This window comes from Hemitrygon akajei, chromosome 25, assembly GCF_048418815.1.
Source record: "Hemitrygon akajei chromosome 25, sHemAka1.3, whole genome shotgun sequence".
In the NCBI taxonomy this organism is placed as follows: domain Eukaryota; kingdom Metazoa; phylum Chordata; class Chondrichthyes; order Myliobatiformes; family Dasyatidae; genus Hemitrygon; species Hemitrygon akajei.
This window is the reverse complement of record NC_133148.1, coordinates 26,048,436-26,065,550: the sequence shown is the minus strand read 5'-3', so window position 1 is coordinate 26,065,550 and position 17,115 is coordinate 26,048,436. Positions and strand designations below refer to the sequence as shown.

Below are 17,115 nucleotides of genomic sequence, written 5' to 3'. Positions count from 1 at the left end.
AGAGGTAGGCATCTGGGGAGAAATGGATTATTGTGAAGGGAGCAATAACGGGAATGAGGAGATAGTGAGGGGGTGGATGAATGAAAACCGAGACAAAGGGAATAAAAGAATAAGAAATGACAGTGGAGAGAGTTCTGAAAATGAGGAAGATGAACAAGTTCAGAGAGGAGGTGTTGTCAGTTGTCATAATTAGGTTTAATGAGAAGGCGCAAGGACACATGAAGAAAATTAACCTGTTTGTGCTAACAACAGCTCTGGCAAATAAGATAGGGGAAATAGTATTTGCAAAAGTCCCTAATGATGGCAATCTATTGGTAAGATGTGCGAATGCGGAACAACTTGAGAAAGCACTCAAGCTAAAAGAGATAGGAAAATGCAAGGTGGAATATACAGGGAGGGTGGGAGCACGAAATGGTGGTTGTAAAGGAGTGATCGCGGGTGTACCAATGAGTATAAACAGGGAGGAGTTAAAGAGGAATATCAAAGGGGGAAAAGTAATTAAGGTTCTAAGACTGAAAACAATAAAGGAGGGAATGAAAAAGGAAAGTGAATCAGTATTGATTGAATTTGAAGAAGAAAGAGTGCCAAGGAAAGTGTTCCTGGGTTTCATGAGTTACCCAGTAAGGGTATATGTGCCAAAGCCATTGAGGTGCTCTAATTGTCAAAGGTTTGGACACATAGCTAAAAACTGTAATAGTCAGAGGAGATGTGCTAGATGTGGGGGTGATTATGAATATGGAAAGTGTGGAACAGGAGTGCAACCAAAATGCTGTAATTGGGAGGAGCTCATAATGTGGTGTATAGTGGGTGTGAGGTTATGAGACGGGAGAATAAAATTCAAGAAATAAGAGTGAAAAGAAAGATCACTTATGCAGAAGCTGTAAGAATGTCAAGAGAACAGAATAATGCTCCTAATGACCAGAGAGCAATAGGGATGCGAGAGATGCAGCAAAGAACAAATGACAGGATTTATGTGGAAAAAAAAAGCTCTAGTAACATTCATTGCAGGAGTGATTAATAGTACGGCTGAGGTAAAGTCAAAAAGTGACAAAATTCAGCTGGTGGTCAAAGCAGCAGTAAACCATTTGGGGTTAGTAGGACTGACATGGGAAGAAGTGAGGGAGAACCTCACTAATCAGTCAAGCCAGGAAGTGTCATAGGTTGGTTAATACTCATTTTGGTGATTCTTTTGCAATGGAATGCAAGGAGTCTACTGGCCAATGGCCGGGAATTTAAGGACTTTATTAAGGAAATGGTTGTAAAACCGGATGTAGTGTGTATTCAGGAAACTTGGTTGAAACCAGCTTTAGACTTTGTGGTATATGGGTATATAATAAGGAAAGATAGAAATCTAGGGGGAGGAGGGGGTTGTGCTATGTTAATCAAGCAAGGTATACCATATAGGGTACTGGAAAAAGGAGACGATCAGGAATGCATAGTGGTGGAAATATGGGAGAGAGGGGAGGGAATGGTTATAATTAACTACTACAATCCATGTAAAAGGTTGGATTTGGACAGCCTACTAAGGATACAAGGACAAAACAGACATAAAGTAGTGTGGTGTGCAGATTTCAATGCTCACAGCACAATATGGGGGGATCTGATTACAGATTCAAATGGAAAGGTAATTGAAGATTTGATGGAAGAAAGGGATTTGGTGTGTATGAATGATGGTAGAGGAACAAGGATAAACACAACAACAGGAACTGAGTCAGTATTAGATATTACGTTAGTGTCTAATGTCTTGGCTGGCATTAGTAACTGGGGAGTTTGGACTGCTTCAACAGTAGGCAGTGATCACTACCCAGTTTTATGTTCAGTGGGTGAAAGAGTTGAAATAAGACCAGGTGGGGGAGTCCCAAAGTGGGTGTTTGGAAAAGCAGATTGGGGTAAGTTCCAGAAGTTAAGTGAAGAAGCATTGACAAAGATTGACATTTCTGGAGATATAGATGAATTGAACAGTCAGGTGACTTCAGCAATTATTATGGCAGCAGAAGGATCTATACCCAGGAGTAAAAATAGGATGAATAGAAAACTAGTGCCATGGTGGACAGAGGAATGTTGTCAGGCTGTAAAAAAAAAACAGAAATAGAGCATTCAGGCTAGTTAAAAGAACCCATAATATGCAGCATTTAATTCAATATAAGAAGGCACAGGCAGTGGTAAGAAGAGTTTTTGCAACAAAATAGGAAGAACAACGCCTATGGGAGAGGTATGGGGAATGATTAAGAGGATGGGAGGAGATAGAAGGGATTGGGAGTATCCAGTAATGATATCTGAGGAGGAAACAGCAGTCTCCAGCAGGGATAAGGCTGAGATCATGGCCAAGTCATTTGTAAAGATACATAGCTCAGAAAATTTGAAGAAGGGAGGAGAAGGGAAAGAACAATGAGTCAATACCCAGGTGTGTTAAACAGGAGGGAAGAAACAGATGATATAATTGATGAAAAACATAAAAACACAAAATGCTGACAGAACTCAGCAGGCCAGACAGCATCTGTGGGAGGAGGTAGTGACGACGTTTCGGCCCCCTCGACCATCCCATGTTACTTCACTCCTGATGAAGGGTTTCAGCCAGAAATGTTGTCACTGCCTCCTCCCATAGATGCTGTCTGGCCTGCTGAGTTCTGCCAGCATTTTGTGTTTTTTATTCATTTCCAGCATCTGCAGATTCACTCATGTTGATATAATTGATGATCCATTTACTTTGGCAGAAATGGTGAGAGCAATAAAGAGATTGAGACCAACCTCCCCAGGGAAAGATCTGATATGCTATGTTATGCTAAAAAATCTAGGAGAAGGAGCGCTTTTGAAGTTACTGCATCTTTATAACAGAGTGTGGGAGGAGGGAAGATTACCAAGTGCATGGAAAGAAGCAATAGTAATTCCAATAAGGAAACCTGGCAAGGATCTGTCAAAACCCACTAGCTACAGGCCAATAGCACTAACATCAAATATATGTAAGATAATGGAAAGGGTGATAACAGACATGTTATCGTATGATCTTGAGAAGAGAGGAATGCTGGCAAGTTATCAGAGTGGTTTTAGGAAGGGAAGGAATTCCATGGACTCAGTGATAAGGTCAGAGACTGAAATAAGAACGGCCCAGGCAAATAAAGAATCAGTAGTTGCAGTGTTTTTTGACATTGGAAAAGCCTATGATATGATGTGGAAGGAAGGATTATTAATTAAACTGCAGAAGATGGGGGTTGGGGGGAGAGTTTTTAATTGGATTAAAGATTTTTTGTTTGGTAGAAAAATTCAAGTTCGGACTGGATCAGAATGATCAAAACAGTACATAGTGGGAAATGGCACACCTCAGGGTAGTGTGATTAGCCCGTTACTTTTCATCATTATCATCAATGATGTCTTCACAAAGGTACCAGTGGATATAGGTAGGTCACTGTTTGCGGATGATGGGGCCTTGTGGAAAAGAGGCAGGAACACGGAGCATATAATCAGGAAACTACAAGGAGCATTTGATGAAGTGGTAGAGTGGGGTTATGATTGGGGATGTAGATTTTCAGTAGAAAAAACTCAAACTGTATTTTTCACTAGGAAAAGAATTGAGGTAGGGAAGAATTTAAGGATGTATGGGATTGAATTAGAAAGGGTTGGATCATTTAAATTTCTGGGAGTTATATTTGATTCACGATTAACATGGGCAGACCATATCAGGAAAGTTGAGGAGAAATGTAAAAAAGTAATAAACGTGATGAGATGTTTGACTGGTAGGGAATGGGGAGCAAGTTGTTCAGCATTGAAGAGAATGTATGTGGCTTTAGTAAGATCTGTGTTGGATTATGGAAGTGTAGCATATGGATCAGCAGCTAGGTCTCTTATAAGGAAACTGGATGTGATTCAGGCTCAGGTTTTGAGAGTGTGCACTGGGGCTTTTAAAACATCACCAATATCAGCCCTGCAGGTAGAAATGGGAGTAATGCCTTTGGAATTAAGGAGGATGCAACTGATGGTAAACTACTGGGCTAATTTACAGGGGCACAATGATTCTCACTCTGCTAAAGGAGTGTTGCAGGAGTCCTGGGAAAATGGGAGGTTTCAGAGGGAAAACTTTAGTCAGGTAGGGAATGATATTGCTGGATCATGTGGAGTGTTTGATCTAAGGATAAGTCCTTCAGTAGTTTATCCAGTTGTAGCTCCATGGAAGCTGGTATGGCCTGACATAGACTGGCATTTGTTAGAGGTAAAAAGGAATGGAAAGTATAACACTGATTTGGTAAGTGCATTTAACTGTCATGTGATGGAAAAGTATAGTGATTATACTCAGGTCTATACAGATGGTGCTAAGGAACCTGAGACAGGAGTGACAGGGTTTGGGGTGGCTATACCAGCAAAAGCAATTGCAATCAGCAGAAGAATGACTGATAAGTTAGCGGTGTATACCGTGGAGATGCTGTCAGTGTTGGTTGCGTTGCATTGGGTGGAGAAAGCTAGACTAGTCAAAGCGTTGATATGCTCAGATTCATCCTCAGTTCTAGCAAGTTTAAGGTCTTCTCACTCAAACAGCCGGCAAGATGTACTTCATGAAGTCCTTCAGTCAGTCACAAGAGTTGCAAATCAGGGAGGTCAGGTTAAATTTCTATGGGTTCCAGCTCATGTAGGGGTGAAGGGGAATGAAAGGGTGGATGAGTTGGCAAAGAGGGTGTTAAAGAAAGAAAATATAGAAATGCACATTAGTATCAGTAAAGCAGAGGTTAGGTGTGTAATCTGGGGGAAAAAATCAACCAAATGTGGCAAGAAAGATAGGACAGGGAGGGGAAAGGGAGGCATTTATATCAAATACAAAAAAGTGTTGCAGGTACTAGGGTAGGAAGTAGATACAGAAGAGAGGAAATTGTGCGGACTAGGTTAAGGCTGGGGCACTGTGCATTAAACCATACATTGAAATTGATAGGGAAACACCAGACAGAATTGTGTGCGGAATGTCAGGAAGAGGAGTCAGTAGAACATGTAGTTCTGAGTTGCAGGAAGTATGGGATACAGAGAGAGATGATGAGAATTAATCTAAGGGAATTGGGGGTGCAGGAATTCACATTAAAAGGGTTGCTGGGCATGGCTGAGAGAACACAGGTTAGGGTATTTTTAGCTTTCTTAAGGGGTACAGGGGTTTTTTATAGGATATGATGGATAAACAGGAATAGGGTAAAGATGGGAGGATAAAGTGTAGGTGAGGGTATGTGTATGTGTGCGATTGGGTGAAGGGATTTAGAATGTGAGTCTATCACACAGTCCGGAGCAGAAGGTGGCGGTAATGCACCATTAAGCTGGGTGCCAACTGCCGTAAAACAAGACGAAGAGAGAGAGAGAGAGAGAACTGCCATCTTTGTAAGGGATCGGTGCACCATCTTGGTGATGATCTTTGATGGTTTCTTCAAGAGAGTCTTTATGAAGGGTAAGGATTCCTTCCACTCCACACTCTCCATCCTCTGATTCTCTCCCTCCTCCATCATCTCTTCTCGTTTCCTCATCCACTACTCCTTCCCCCCTTCCATCCTCAGTCCCATTTCCCCCGCTCCATCCCATCATTTATTAATCCCTTCAACCTCTCCCATTCCCCTGACCCATTCTTCCCCACTTCCCCTCCAACATTTTTCACTCTTTCCCTCCTCCATCCTTCTCACTGATGTTTGTTTGGTGGAGCAGACTCGATGGGCCAAATGGCCTAATTCTACTCCAATATCTTATGGTCACTCATTGCCTCATCCCCATTCCACTCTGCCCCCACTCTCTCACTGACACCCCCTCCATCTCCCTCCCCAGCCCAGCCTCTGTGCATCGAGATCCCACTCTCCTTCTTGGACACAGCTTGCCCCAGCTCTTTCTGAGATCCTTGTGATCGGATCCTGGGCTCGTCCTCTTCCTGGCTCCATCCTCCCTCCCTCCCTCCATCCTCCTGTTGTGGTTCCATCTCACAGAGGGATCTGGACCCCGGCTCACTAGCAGAGAGCAGAATCCGGGGTGAAATCCACGGCGGAGGTTCGAATACTTCCTCCCACCCCCACCCCTCGCGACCGGAGAGACAAATGGACCACTCACACCAGGAATGGGTGGCAAGCTCTGAGTTTATTGAAACCACAGATACAGAATCAGTCGGAGGCAGCAGATCCCGAGGGAGAGAGACCCGAGTCAAGGATGGACTCCTGTAATTGTCCCGTTACCGACTCACCCTCCCCCACCCAGCACAGCCAGGAGCCTTTCCCTCCCCTGCGTCTCTGTGACCTCACTCCCTCCTCCCCGGCGCACCCTTGCTGTGAGGTCTTTTATCTCTTTGAGCCCCTCTCTTCGAGCTGTGGGGCACTTTGCCGCGTCCCTGGCCTCCCAGCGATGGGGTGGAATCAAGGGGAGCTGCCTTCGCCCTGTGCAATCCTCAATTGTGCAGGTTAACACCTGCATGGACTGTCCCTGAGTCCAAGGCCGGTGGATTTCTGGGTGTCCTGGGATCAGTACAGGCAAATGGAGCCCAGTGAAGGGGTAATATAGAATGGAAGATAGTCCAAGGGTGGTGGCCTCTTCCTGGGGCCCCTCGGTTTCCTGATTGCTGATCGATCCTTCCACCCAGTTCATCTCAGTGCGCAGTCCACCAATTGGCCCAGCTGTTTGGCCGCCTCAGTATCCTGGCCACCCATTGGCCTAAATGTATTCGGCATCGGGACACTGGCTGAGTGATCAGCTGGCACTTCCCTGCGTGGGATTCAGCATCACTTTTATTGATTGGTCCCTGCCCCAGAACAGATCGTGGTAATACAGTGGCCCTTGACCAAGCTCTAATGTGCCTCAGTATGATTGTCACTGATTGGCTTGCTACTTCTAATGCACCATAGTAAAAGGTCTGGCAGTTGGCTGGTCATTAAGCGCCTTAGTAACATGTTTGCAATTGGCCCGTTTCCTCTGCCCCATTCCCCCATCCTGCCTCTCCATATCGTGGCTTGTGATTGGCTCTCTTCTCCTTCCCTTACACTGACACAGCCCCACCCCTCTGTTGCATCTTGGCCACCCTGAGGGAAACAGGGGAAAGTTGGGCAGGGGCAGTGAGGTGACATCCCATCCTTGAGGGGGGGAAGGGGAAACGGATTCTCGGGGACCGGACTAGGCTCTTGCCCTATGGGGGTCTCAGGGAGCAGTTGTGTGATCCATTTGGGAGGTCTTGGATCCTCTTAGAAAGTTGAAGTCCCCCAGCTGTAAGGTTAAGAGCCCAGTTGGAGAGTTGAGGACCGAACCGGGAGGTTAAGAACCAGTTGGAGAGTTGGATGTCCAACTGGATGGTTGGGGGGTTCAATTGGTAGGTTAAAATTCCATTTGGAGGGCTGGAGTCCAATTGGAAATTCAAAGTATTCAATTGGAGGGTTAGGGTGTCTAACTGGAGGGTGAGGGGTCAAATTGGAGGGTTGGGGTGTCCAGTTGGAGCATTGTGATCCAATTTGTGGGTTCAATTGGAATATGAAGGACCCTCTGAATGGTTAAAGTCCCAACCAGAAGGTTGAGGAACCATTTGCAAGGTTAAAGACCCAGAGGAGAGTCGGGGGCCCTGTTGGAGGGTTGGTGATGGGCCAAGGAGCCAATTGGAAAGCCCAGAATTCCCATGGCGATGTAGGTTCCCTCTGAGCCCCCCTACACCCATCCGTTTTCCCTGGGCGTGCCAGCTCCCCCCCCCTCCCTATTGGCCCCATCCCATGGATGAGGGGGCAGGGTTTGGAAGCCCCTCAGTAGTCGTACTCGCAAATGTAGTACATTCTCCTCTGACAGTCCTTGTCCCACCACTTGCCGTCGTCAGTGGAGAGAGCCACGCAGTTCTCCCCGCCGCCCACCATTGGGCTGACCCAGCCGGTGGTCCCGATACCAGGGGTCCCACAGCCCGGCCGGCTGCCCGTCCCGGTATTGAAAGACCCCCTCGCTCCGCTCATCGGTGGCCCCAATCCAGGCCGGCCAGTTGCCGGGGGCGAAGAACAGGCGGGTGTAGGCGGCCAGGGCCTCGTTCTCGGCCCGGTCGTGCGGTGAGGCCAGGCGTCCCCCGCTGGAACCGCACCGGCCCAAGCTCTCCTCGAATGTCTGGAAGGATCGGAAGCCCAGGAAGCACTTGGCGTTGTGGCGGACACCCCGGGAACATCCTGTGGGGGTAGGGCAGGGAGAGAGAGAGACGGAGGCATCAAGGTCCAAATTTCAAAGTAAATTTATTCTCAAAGTACATATATGTCACCTTATACAACCCCGAGGCTCATTTTCCTCCGGGCTTACTCAATAAATCCAAGAAAGATTACACCCAACGTGCAAAGGCCGATGAACTCTGCAAATATTTGGTTGAGAAATTTACTAATAATAAGCAATAAATATTGAGAACATGGGATGAAGAGTCCTTGAAAATGAATCCATAGGTTGCGGGAGCATTTCAGTGATGGGGCAAGTGAAGTTATCCCCTCTGGTTAGAGAGCCTGGTGGTTGAGGGGTAATAAGTCCCTGAATCTGGTCGAGCGACCCCTGAGGCTCCTGTACTTTCTACTTGATGGCAGCAGTGAGAAGAGAGCACGAGTGAATAATGCTTTTCTGCGGCAGTGCTCGAGTCAGACTGAAATGGGGGGCAGTTGGAGAGAAATAGGTCAGGAGAGAGAGAGATGAAATTGGACAGAGAGAGAGAGGCCCATTGCAATGGAGAGTCAGATAGAGAGGGAGAAGATCAGATGGAGAGTCAGATAGAGAGAGTGATGGAAAGAGAGAGAAGATCAGACAGAGAAAGAATGAGCAAGAAATGAGTTGGATGGAGCAAGAGAATCTGATCAGATAGACAGATGGGGCCAGCAGTGAGAGGGAGAGAGAAGTGGGTCAGACGGAGTGAGAGGGAGGTGGGATCAGAATAAAATAGAGACCGGATCAGATGAAGAATAGACAGAAACAGGTCAGATGGAGAGAGGGGGAGATGTTGAGGTCAGATGGAGAGAGAGGGGGAGATGTTGAGGTCAGTGGAGAGAGGGGGAGATGTTGAGGTCAGTGGAGAGAGAGGGGGAGATGTTGAGGTCAGATGGAGAGAGGGGGGAGATGTTGAGGTCAGTGGAGAGAGGGGGAGATGTTGAGGTCGAGGTCAGATGGAGGGGGGAGATATTGAGGTCAGTGGAGGGGGGAGATGTTGAACTCAGTGGAAAGAGGGGGAGATGTTGAGGTCATGAGGTCAGATGGAGGGGGGAGATATTGAGGTCAGTGGAGAGAGAGGGGGAGATGTTGAGGTCAGTGGAGAGAGAGGGGGAGATGTTGAGGTCAGTGGAGAGAGGGGGGAGATGTTGAGGTCAGTGGAGAGAGAGGGAGATGTTGAGGTCAGTGGAGAGAGAGGGGGAGATGTTGAGGTCAGTGGAGAGAGGGGGAGATGTTGAGGTCAGTGGAGAGAGAGAGAGGGAGATGTTGAGGTCAGTGGAGAGAGAGGGGGAGATGTTGAGGTCAGTGGAGAGAGGGGGGAGATGTTGAGGTCAGTGGAGAGAGGGGGGAGATGTTGAGGTCAGTGGAGAGAGAGGGGGAGATGTTGAGGTCAGATGGAGAGAGGGGGAGATGTTGAGGTCAGTGGAGAGAGAGGTGGAGATGTTGAGGTCAGTGGAGAGAGAGAGGGGGAGATGTTGAGGTCAGTGGAGAGAGAGAGGGAGATGTTGAGGTCAGTGGAGAGAGAGAGGGGGAGATGTTGAGGTCAGTGGAGAGAGGGGGAGATATTGAGGTCAGTGGAGAGAGAGGGGGAGATGTTGAGGTCAGTGAAGAGAGAGGGAGATGTTGAGGTCAGTGGAGAGAGAGAGGGAGATATTGAGGTCAGTGGAGAGAGAGGGGGAGATGGGATCAGACAGAGAGAGAGAGGATTAGCCTGAGGGAGTGGAATGGGTCAGAGACATGAACAGAGAGGGAATCAGATGGAGAGAGAGAGGATTAGATGAGGGAGTGGAATGGGTCAGAGAGAGAGACACGGAGAGAGAGAGAGAGAGAGGATTAGATGAGAGAGTGGAATGGGTCAGAGAGAGAGACACAAACAGAGAGAGGGAATCAGATGGAGAGAGAGGATTAGATGAGAGAGTGGAATGGGTCAGAGAGAGACACACACAAACAGAGAGAGGGAATCAGATGGAGAGAGAGAGGATTGGACTGAAGGAGTGGAATGGGTCAGAGAGAGAGACACGAATAGAGAGAGGGAATCAGATGGAGAGAGAGAGAGAGGATTAGACTTAAGGAGTGGAATGGGTCAGAGAGAGAGACACAAACAGAGAGAGGGAATCAGATGGAGAGAGAGAGGATTGGACTGAGGGAGTGGAATGGGTCAGCGAGAGAGACACAAACAGAGAGAGGGAATCAGATGGAGAGAGAGAGAGGATTAGATGAGGGAGTGGAATGGGTCAGAGAGAGGGAATCAGATGGAGAGAGAGAGAGGATTAGATGAGGGAGTGGAATGGGTCAGAGAGAGGGAATCAGATGGAGAGAGATAGAGGATTAGATGAGGGAGTGGAATGGGTCAGAGAGAGAGAGGAATAGACTGAAGGAGTGGAATGGGTCATAGAGAATCAGCTGGAGAGAGAGGATTAGATGAGGGAGTGGAATGGGTCGGAGAGAGGGAATCAGATGGAGAGAGATAGAGGATTAGATGAGGGAGTGGAATGGGTCACAGAGAGAGAGGAATAGACTGAAGGAGTGGAATGGGTCATAGAGAATCAGATGGAGAGAGAGGATTAGATGAGGGAGTGGAATGGGTCAGAGAGAGGGAATCAGTTGGAGAGAGAGGATTAGATGAGGGAGTGGAATGGGTCAGAGAGAGGGAATCAGTTGGAGAGAGAGAGGATTAGATGAGGGAGTGGAATGGGTCAGAGAGAGAGAATCAGATGGAGAGAGAGAGGATTAGATGAGGGAGTGGAATGGGTCAGAGAGAGAGACATGAATAGAGAGAGGGAATCAGATGGAGAGAGAGAGAGGATTAGATGAGGGAGTGGAATGGGTCAGAGAGAGGGAATCAGATGGAGAGAGAGAGAGGATTAGATGAGGGAGTGGAATGGGTCAGAGAGAGGGAATCAGATGGAGAGAGAGAGGATTGGACTGAGGGAGTGGAATGGGTCAGAGAGAGGGAATCAGATGGAGAGAGAGAGTGGATTGGACTGAAGGAGTGGAATGGGTCACAGAGAGAGACACGGAGAGAGAGAGAGGATTAGACTGAGGGAGTGGAATGGGTCAGAGAGAGAGACACGAATAGAGAGAGAGGATTAGACTGAGGGAGTGGAATGGGTCAGAGAGAGAGACACGAATAGAGAGAGGGAGGATTAGACTGAGGGAGTGGAATGGGTCAGAGACATGAACAGAGAGGGAATCAGATGGAGAGAGAGAGGATTGGACTGAAGGAGTGGAATGGGTCAGAGAGAGACACACAAACAGAGAGAGGGAATCAGATGGAGAGAGAGAGAGGATTAGATGAGAGAGTGGAATGGGTCAGAGAGAGAGACACACAAACAGAGAGAGGGAATCAGATGGAGAGAGAGAGAGGATTAGATGAGAGAGTGGAATGGGTCAGAGAGAGAGACACACAAACAGAGAGAGGAAATCAGATGGAGAGAGAGGATTGGACTGAAGTAGTGGAATGGGTCAGAGAGAGACACACACAAACAGAGAGAGGGAATCAGATGGAGAGAGAGGATTGGACTGAAGGAGTGGAATGGGTCAGAGAGAGGGAATCAGATGGAGAGAGAGAGTGGATTAGACTTAAGGAGTGGAATGGGTCAGAGAGAGAGACACAAACAGAGAGAGGGAATCAGATGGAGAGAGAGAGAGAGGATTAGACTGAGGGAGTGAAATGGGTCAGAGAGAGAGACACAAACAGAGAGAGGGAATCAGATGGAGAGAGAGAGAGGATTAGACTGAGGGAGTGGAATGGGTCAGAGAGAGGGAATCAGATGGAGAGAGAGAGGATTAGACTGAGGGAGTGGAATGGGTCAGAGAGAGAGACACAAACAGAGAGAGGGAATCAGATGGAGAGAGAGAGAGGATTAGATGAGGGAGTGGAATGGGTCAGAGAGAGGGAATCAGATGGAGAGAGAGAGGATTAGACTGAGGGAGTGGAATGGGTCAGAGAGAGGGAATCAGATGGAGAGAGAGAGGATTAGATGAGGGAGTGGAATGGGTCAGAGAGAGGGAATCAGATGGAGAGAGAGAGGATTAGATGAGGGAGTGGAATGGGTCAGAGAGAGAGACACAAACAGAGAGAGGGAATCAGATGGAGAGAGAGAGGATTAGACAGGGAGTGGAATGGGTCAGAGAGAGGGAATCAGATGGAGAGAGAGAGGATTAGACTGAGGGAGTGGAATGGGTCAGAGAGAGACACGAATAGAGAGAGGGAATCAGATGGAGAGAGAGAGAGGATTAGACTGAGGGAGTGGAATGGGTCAGAGAGAGACAGAACTAGAGAGAGTTGAGGTCAGATGGGAGAGGGAGGCAGAATCAGATGGTGAGAGAGAGGGATGAGATCAGAGGGAGAAAGGAACAGGAGTGGCGCCAGGCAGACAGAGATGGAGATGAGGGTCCGAGTGAGAGGGAATTAAATAGGGAGTGAGATGAGTCAGGCAGAGAGAGAGTGTCAGATGGAGAGAGGGAAAAGGAGACAGGGTGAGACGATCAGAGACAGGGGGACATGGGGGTCACGTGGAGAGAGGGACTGGATTAGATGGAGGGAGTGTGAAAGGTCAGACAGAGGGTGAGAGAGGGAGGTCAGATGGGAGAGGGAAAAGGAGATGAGGGTCTGATGGGGAGAGATAGAGGGAGAAGCAGATCAGATGGAGAGAGATGGGGTAAGAGAGGGAGATGGGGTCAGATAGGAAAGGGAAGAGGAGAGGGGTCAGATGGACAGAGGTAGAGGGAGAGGTGGGTCATATGGAGAGAGAGAGTGAGAGACAAGGTCAGATGGGAGAGAAGAGGAGAGGGGAGCAGGCAAACCGAGATAGAGGGAGATGAGGTCAGATGGAGGGGGAGACAGGTAAGATGGAGAAAGGGAGATGAGGGTCAATGGGAGATGGGTCAGATGGAGGGAGATGGAGATGGATCAGATGGAGAAAGGGAGATGAGGGTCAATGGGAGATGGGTCAGATGGAGGGAGAGGGAGACGGGTCAGATGGAGAAAGGGAGATGAGGGTCAGTGGGAGATGGGTCAGATGGAGGGAGAGGGAGACGGGTCAGATGGAGAAAGGGAGATGAGGGTCAGTGGGAGATGGGTCAGATGGAGGGAGAGGGAGACAGGTAAGATGGAGAAAGGGAAATGAGGGTCAGTGGGAGATGGGTCAGATGGAGGGAGAGGGAGACGGGTCAGATGGAGAAAGGGAGATGAGGGTCAGTGGGAGATGGGTCAGATGGAGGGAGAGGGAGATGGGTCAGATGGAGAAAGGGAGATGAGGGTCAGTGGGAGATGGGTCAGATGGAGGGAGAGGGAGATAGGGGTCAGATGGAGAAAGGGTGATGAGGGTCAGTGGGAGATGGGTCAGATGGAGGGAGAGGGAGATAGGGGTCAGATGGAGAAAGGGAGATGAGGGTCAGTGGGAGATGGATCAGATGGAGGGAGAGGGAGACGGGTCAGATGGAGAAAGGGAGATGAGGGTCAATGGGAGATGGGTCAGATGAAGGGAGAGGGAGACGGGTCAGATGGAGAAAGGGAGATGAGGGTCAGTGGGAGATGGGTCAGATGGAGGGAGAGGGAGATAGGGGTCAGATGGAGAAAGGGTGATGAGGGTCAGTGGGAGATGGATCAGATGGAGGGAGAGGGAGACGGGTCAGATGAAGAAAGGGAGATGAGGGTCAGTGGGAGATGGATCAGATGGAGGGAGAGGGAGACGGGTCAGATGGAGAAAGGGAGATGAGGGTCAATGGGAGATGGGTCAGATGAAGGGAGAGGGAGACAGGTCAGATGGAGAAAGGGAGATGAGGGTCAGTGGGAAATGGTCAGATGGAGGGAGAGGGAGATAGGGGTCAGATGGAGAAAGGGAGATGAGGGTCAATTGGAGATGGGTCAGATTGAGGGAGAGGGAGATAGGGGTCAGATGGAGAAAGGGAGATGAGGGTCAGTGGGAGATGGGTCAGATGGAGGGAGAGGGAGATAGGGGTCAGATGGAGAAAGGGAGATGAGGGTCAGTGGGAGATGGATCAGATGGAGGGAGAGGGAGACAGGTCAGATGGAGAAAGGGAGATGAGGGTCAGTGGGAGATGGGTCAGATGGAGAAAGGGAGATGAGGGTCAGTGGGAGATCGGTCAGATGGAGGGAGAGGGAGATAGGGGTCAGATGGAGAAAGGGAGATGAGGGTCATTGGGAGATGGGTCAGATGAAGGGAGAGGGAGATAGGGGTCAGATGGAGGGAGAGGGAGATAGGGGTCAGATGGAGAAAGGGAGATGAGGGTCAGTGGGAGATGGATCAGATGGAGGGAGAGGGAGATGGGTCAGATGGAGGGAGAGGGAGATAGGGGTCAGATGGAGAAAGGGAGATGAGGGTCAATGGGAGATGAGTCAGATAGGGGGTGGGGAGAGACGTCTATGGTTGAAACAGGAGGAGGTCAGTTGGCCCTGGACTGTCTCTCTGGCCATCTGCTCACTCACCCTTCAGCTCCCCGATGCCCTTGCGGTTGGTGTACGTCGAGTCCGAGATGTTACTGATGGCGTCCTGAAACTCAGCCAGCGTGGCATCCAGACGCTGAAACCGACTGGTGTGGCTAGACAGGGTGGCCTCCACGGTGTCTAGACGGAGGGCCAGACGCTGGACTATAGCCAGTTCCTGGGTCACCTGCAGCTCTGCACAGGGGGAAGGATGCATTAACCGCTGTATGAGACGGGGGTCACCGACACAACGAGGGACCTGGGGAAGTTACCTCCCTGCACCCCCTCTCTTCCTCCCCTTCTCTCTGCCCCCTCTCCTCCCCCTCGCTCCCAAGCCCCTCTCTTCCTCCCCTCTCTGTCGCCTCTCCTCCACCTCTCTCCTCTCCCCCTCTCTCCTCAGCCCTCCCTCCCCTCCTCTCTGCCCCTCTCTCCCCCTCCTCTCCTCTCCCTCTCTCCCCTCACCCCTCCCCTTCTCTTTCCCCCCTCCACACTCCCCTGCCTCACCCTCCCATCCTCCCTTCCTCTGCTTCCCACACACCTATCTCATTCAGTGCCGTCTCCACCTGCTGCCTCAGCCTGGCCGGCTCGTCTGGTTGTCTGGTAAGGGCGACTGGGACGGCTGGCAGTCCGGCCGGGCTTTCCAGGGCGTCGGGCCGCTTGGCTAGCGGTGGAGCGGTATCCACGTGTTTGGCTAGCGAGACGGAGGCCAGCGGCTGTCTGGCGAGGAGCCCGGCAGCGTCTGGCTGTCTCGCTGCTGGCAGGAGACTCGACAGACGTCCAGCCGTCGCTGCTGGGGCTTTCGATTCGCCGTCTGTGAGAGCGGAGATCTCTGCTTGGCCGGCTGGGGATGGTGCGGCTCTTGATTCGCTGGTTGCTGGCATGGAGACCGCCAATTGGCCAGCCAGTGGGGCAGTTTTTGATTCGCCAGTGCCAGGTGCAGGAACCTCTGATTGGTCGACTGTAGGCGACGAAATCTCTGGTTTGCTGGGTGCTGCTGCGGTGATCCTTGATTGGACAGCTGGCGGGGCAGCATCCTCTGATTTGCTGGCTGCAGGTATGGAGGCCATTGGGTGGCTGAAGGCAGCTGCACTGACCTCTGGTTCTCTGGCCGCTGGTGCGCCAACCTCTGATTTGCTGACTGTGGGCGTAGAGACCACTGGTTGGCTGATCACAGGCACAGCGGGACTCGAGATCCCTGATTGGACAGCGGCAGGAGCGGCGACTTCTGATTGGACGCCAGTAGGAATGGAGACCTCTGAATGGACTGCAGCAGGAGCGGAGACCTCTGGTTGGACGCCGGTGGGAGCAGAGACCCCTGATTGGGCAGCAGCGGGTACGGCGATGTCTGGTTGGACGGCGACGGCTACTGAGATCTCTGGTGGGTTAACGGCGAGGCTGGACGGCCCCGGATGGCTGGCAGCAGGTGCGGAGGCTTCTGATTGGCCGACAGGTGGTGACGGCTCCTCCGGTTGAGCAGCCAGGGTCTCAGCAGGCTCACTTTCATCGGGGGAAGGCTGGGTATTGTTGCCCTTCTCCTCCTGTCCCCCCTCGCCCTCTTGTGCCCCCTTGCCCTCCTGCTCGCCAGCCTCGCCCTCTTGTGCCCCCTTGCCCTCCTGCTCGCCAGCCTCGCCCTCTTGTGCCCCCTTGCCCTCCTGCTCGCCAGCCTCGCCCTCCTGCTCGCCGCCTTCGCCCCCCTCTTCCTCCTCCTCCTCCTCCTCCTCCTCCTCCTCGGACTCCTCGGACTCCTCTTCCTCGTCGGAGTCCTGGCGTCGGACGGGCCCGGAGAGGGCGGCTGACACCAACAGGGCCAAGAGCAGCAGCCGCTTGTTGGTCTTCATCCCTGTGACTGCTGCCGGCTCTGTCTGCGCCGCACTGATATATCTGCTCTCCCCGCCCCCCGCCCCCAACCCTTCCAAAGAAAATAATCAGGCGAAGGAGGGAGGGAGCGAGGAAAGAGCAAACACACACAGGCGGGCAAACATTCCAGGCAATAACATCGCCTTCCTCCTTCCCCCCCCCACCCCCCAGCCCTGACTCAGATCCGGAGGAAAAATATTTGGGTCCTGGGATATCTACATCCCCCCCTACCACCACCGGGTGGACAGAATACAGGGTAGACAGTTCGGCCCACCCAGGCAGTGCTGACCTTGATTCAGGGGGTGGGGGGTCTCGGGCTCTCCTTCCCATCTCTGCTCTCTCTTTCAGTCCTCCCTGTCTTTCCCCTCTTCTCCCCCACCCCCCAGCTTCCTTCCTGTTGTCTCTCTCTACTTTTTTACCAGTTCATTCACCTCCTCCCCATTCTCTACCTCTCTCTGTGTTGCTGCCTTTTTCAGTCTTGTTAGTCTGTCACAGTAACTCTGTCCCTCTCTCTCTTTCTCTCTCTCTCTCTCCTTCCCTCACTGTCTTTATCTCTCTCTCTCTCTCATCTTTCCTCTGTCTTTAATCCACTTGCCCCCTCTCTCTCCTTCCCTCACTCTTTAATCCACTCTCTTTCTCTCTGTCTCTCTCTCTCTCTCTCACTCCTT

General features: G+C 50.6%; 1 protein-coding gene across 1 annotated transcript; it reads right to left on the bottom strand.

Annotated features, from left to right (window-relative positions):
* Positions 1-6,065: 6,065 nt before the first annotated feature.
* Positions 6,066-16,488, bottom strand: LOC140716458 (uncharacterized). Its single transcript, XM_073029204.1, is given in 4 exon segments — positions 6,066-7,814; positions 7,816-8,126; positions 14,594-14,785; positions 15,129-16,488. Coding segments are annotated over 4 exon segments (1,896 nt in total). The 5' UTR covers positions 16,429-16,488; the 3' UTR covers positions 6,066-7,721.
* Positions 16,489-17,115: the final 627 nt, after the last annotated feature.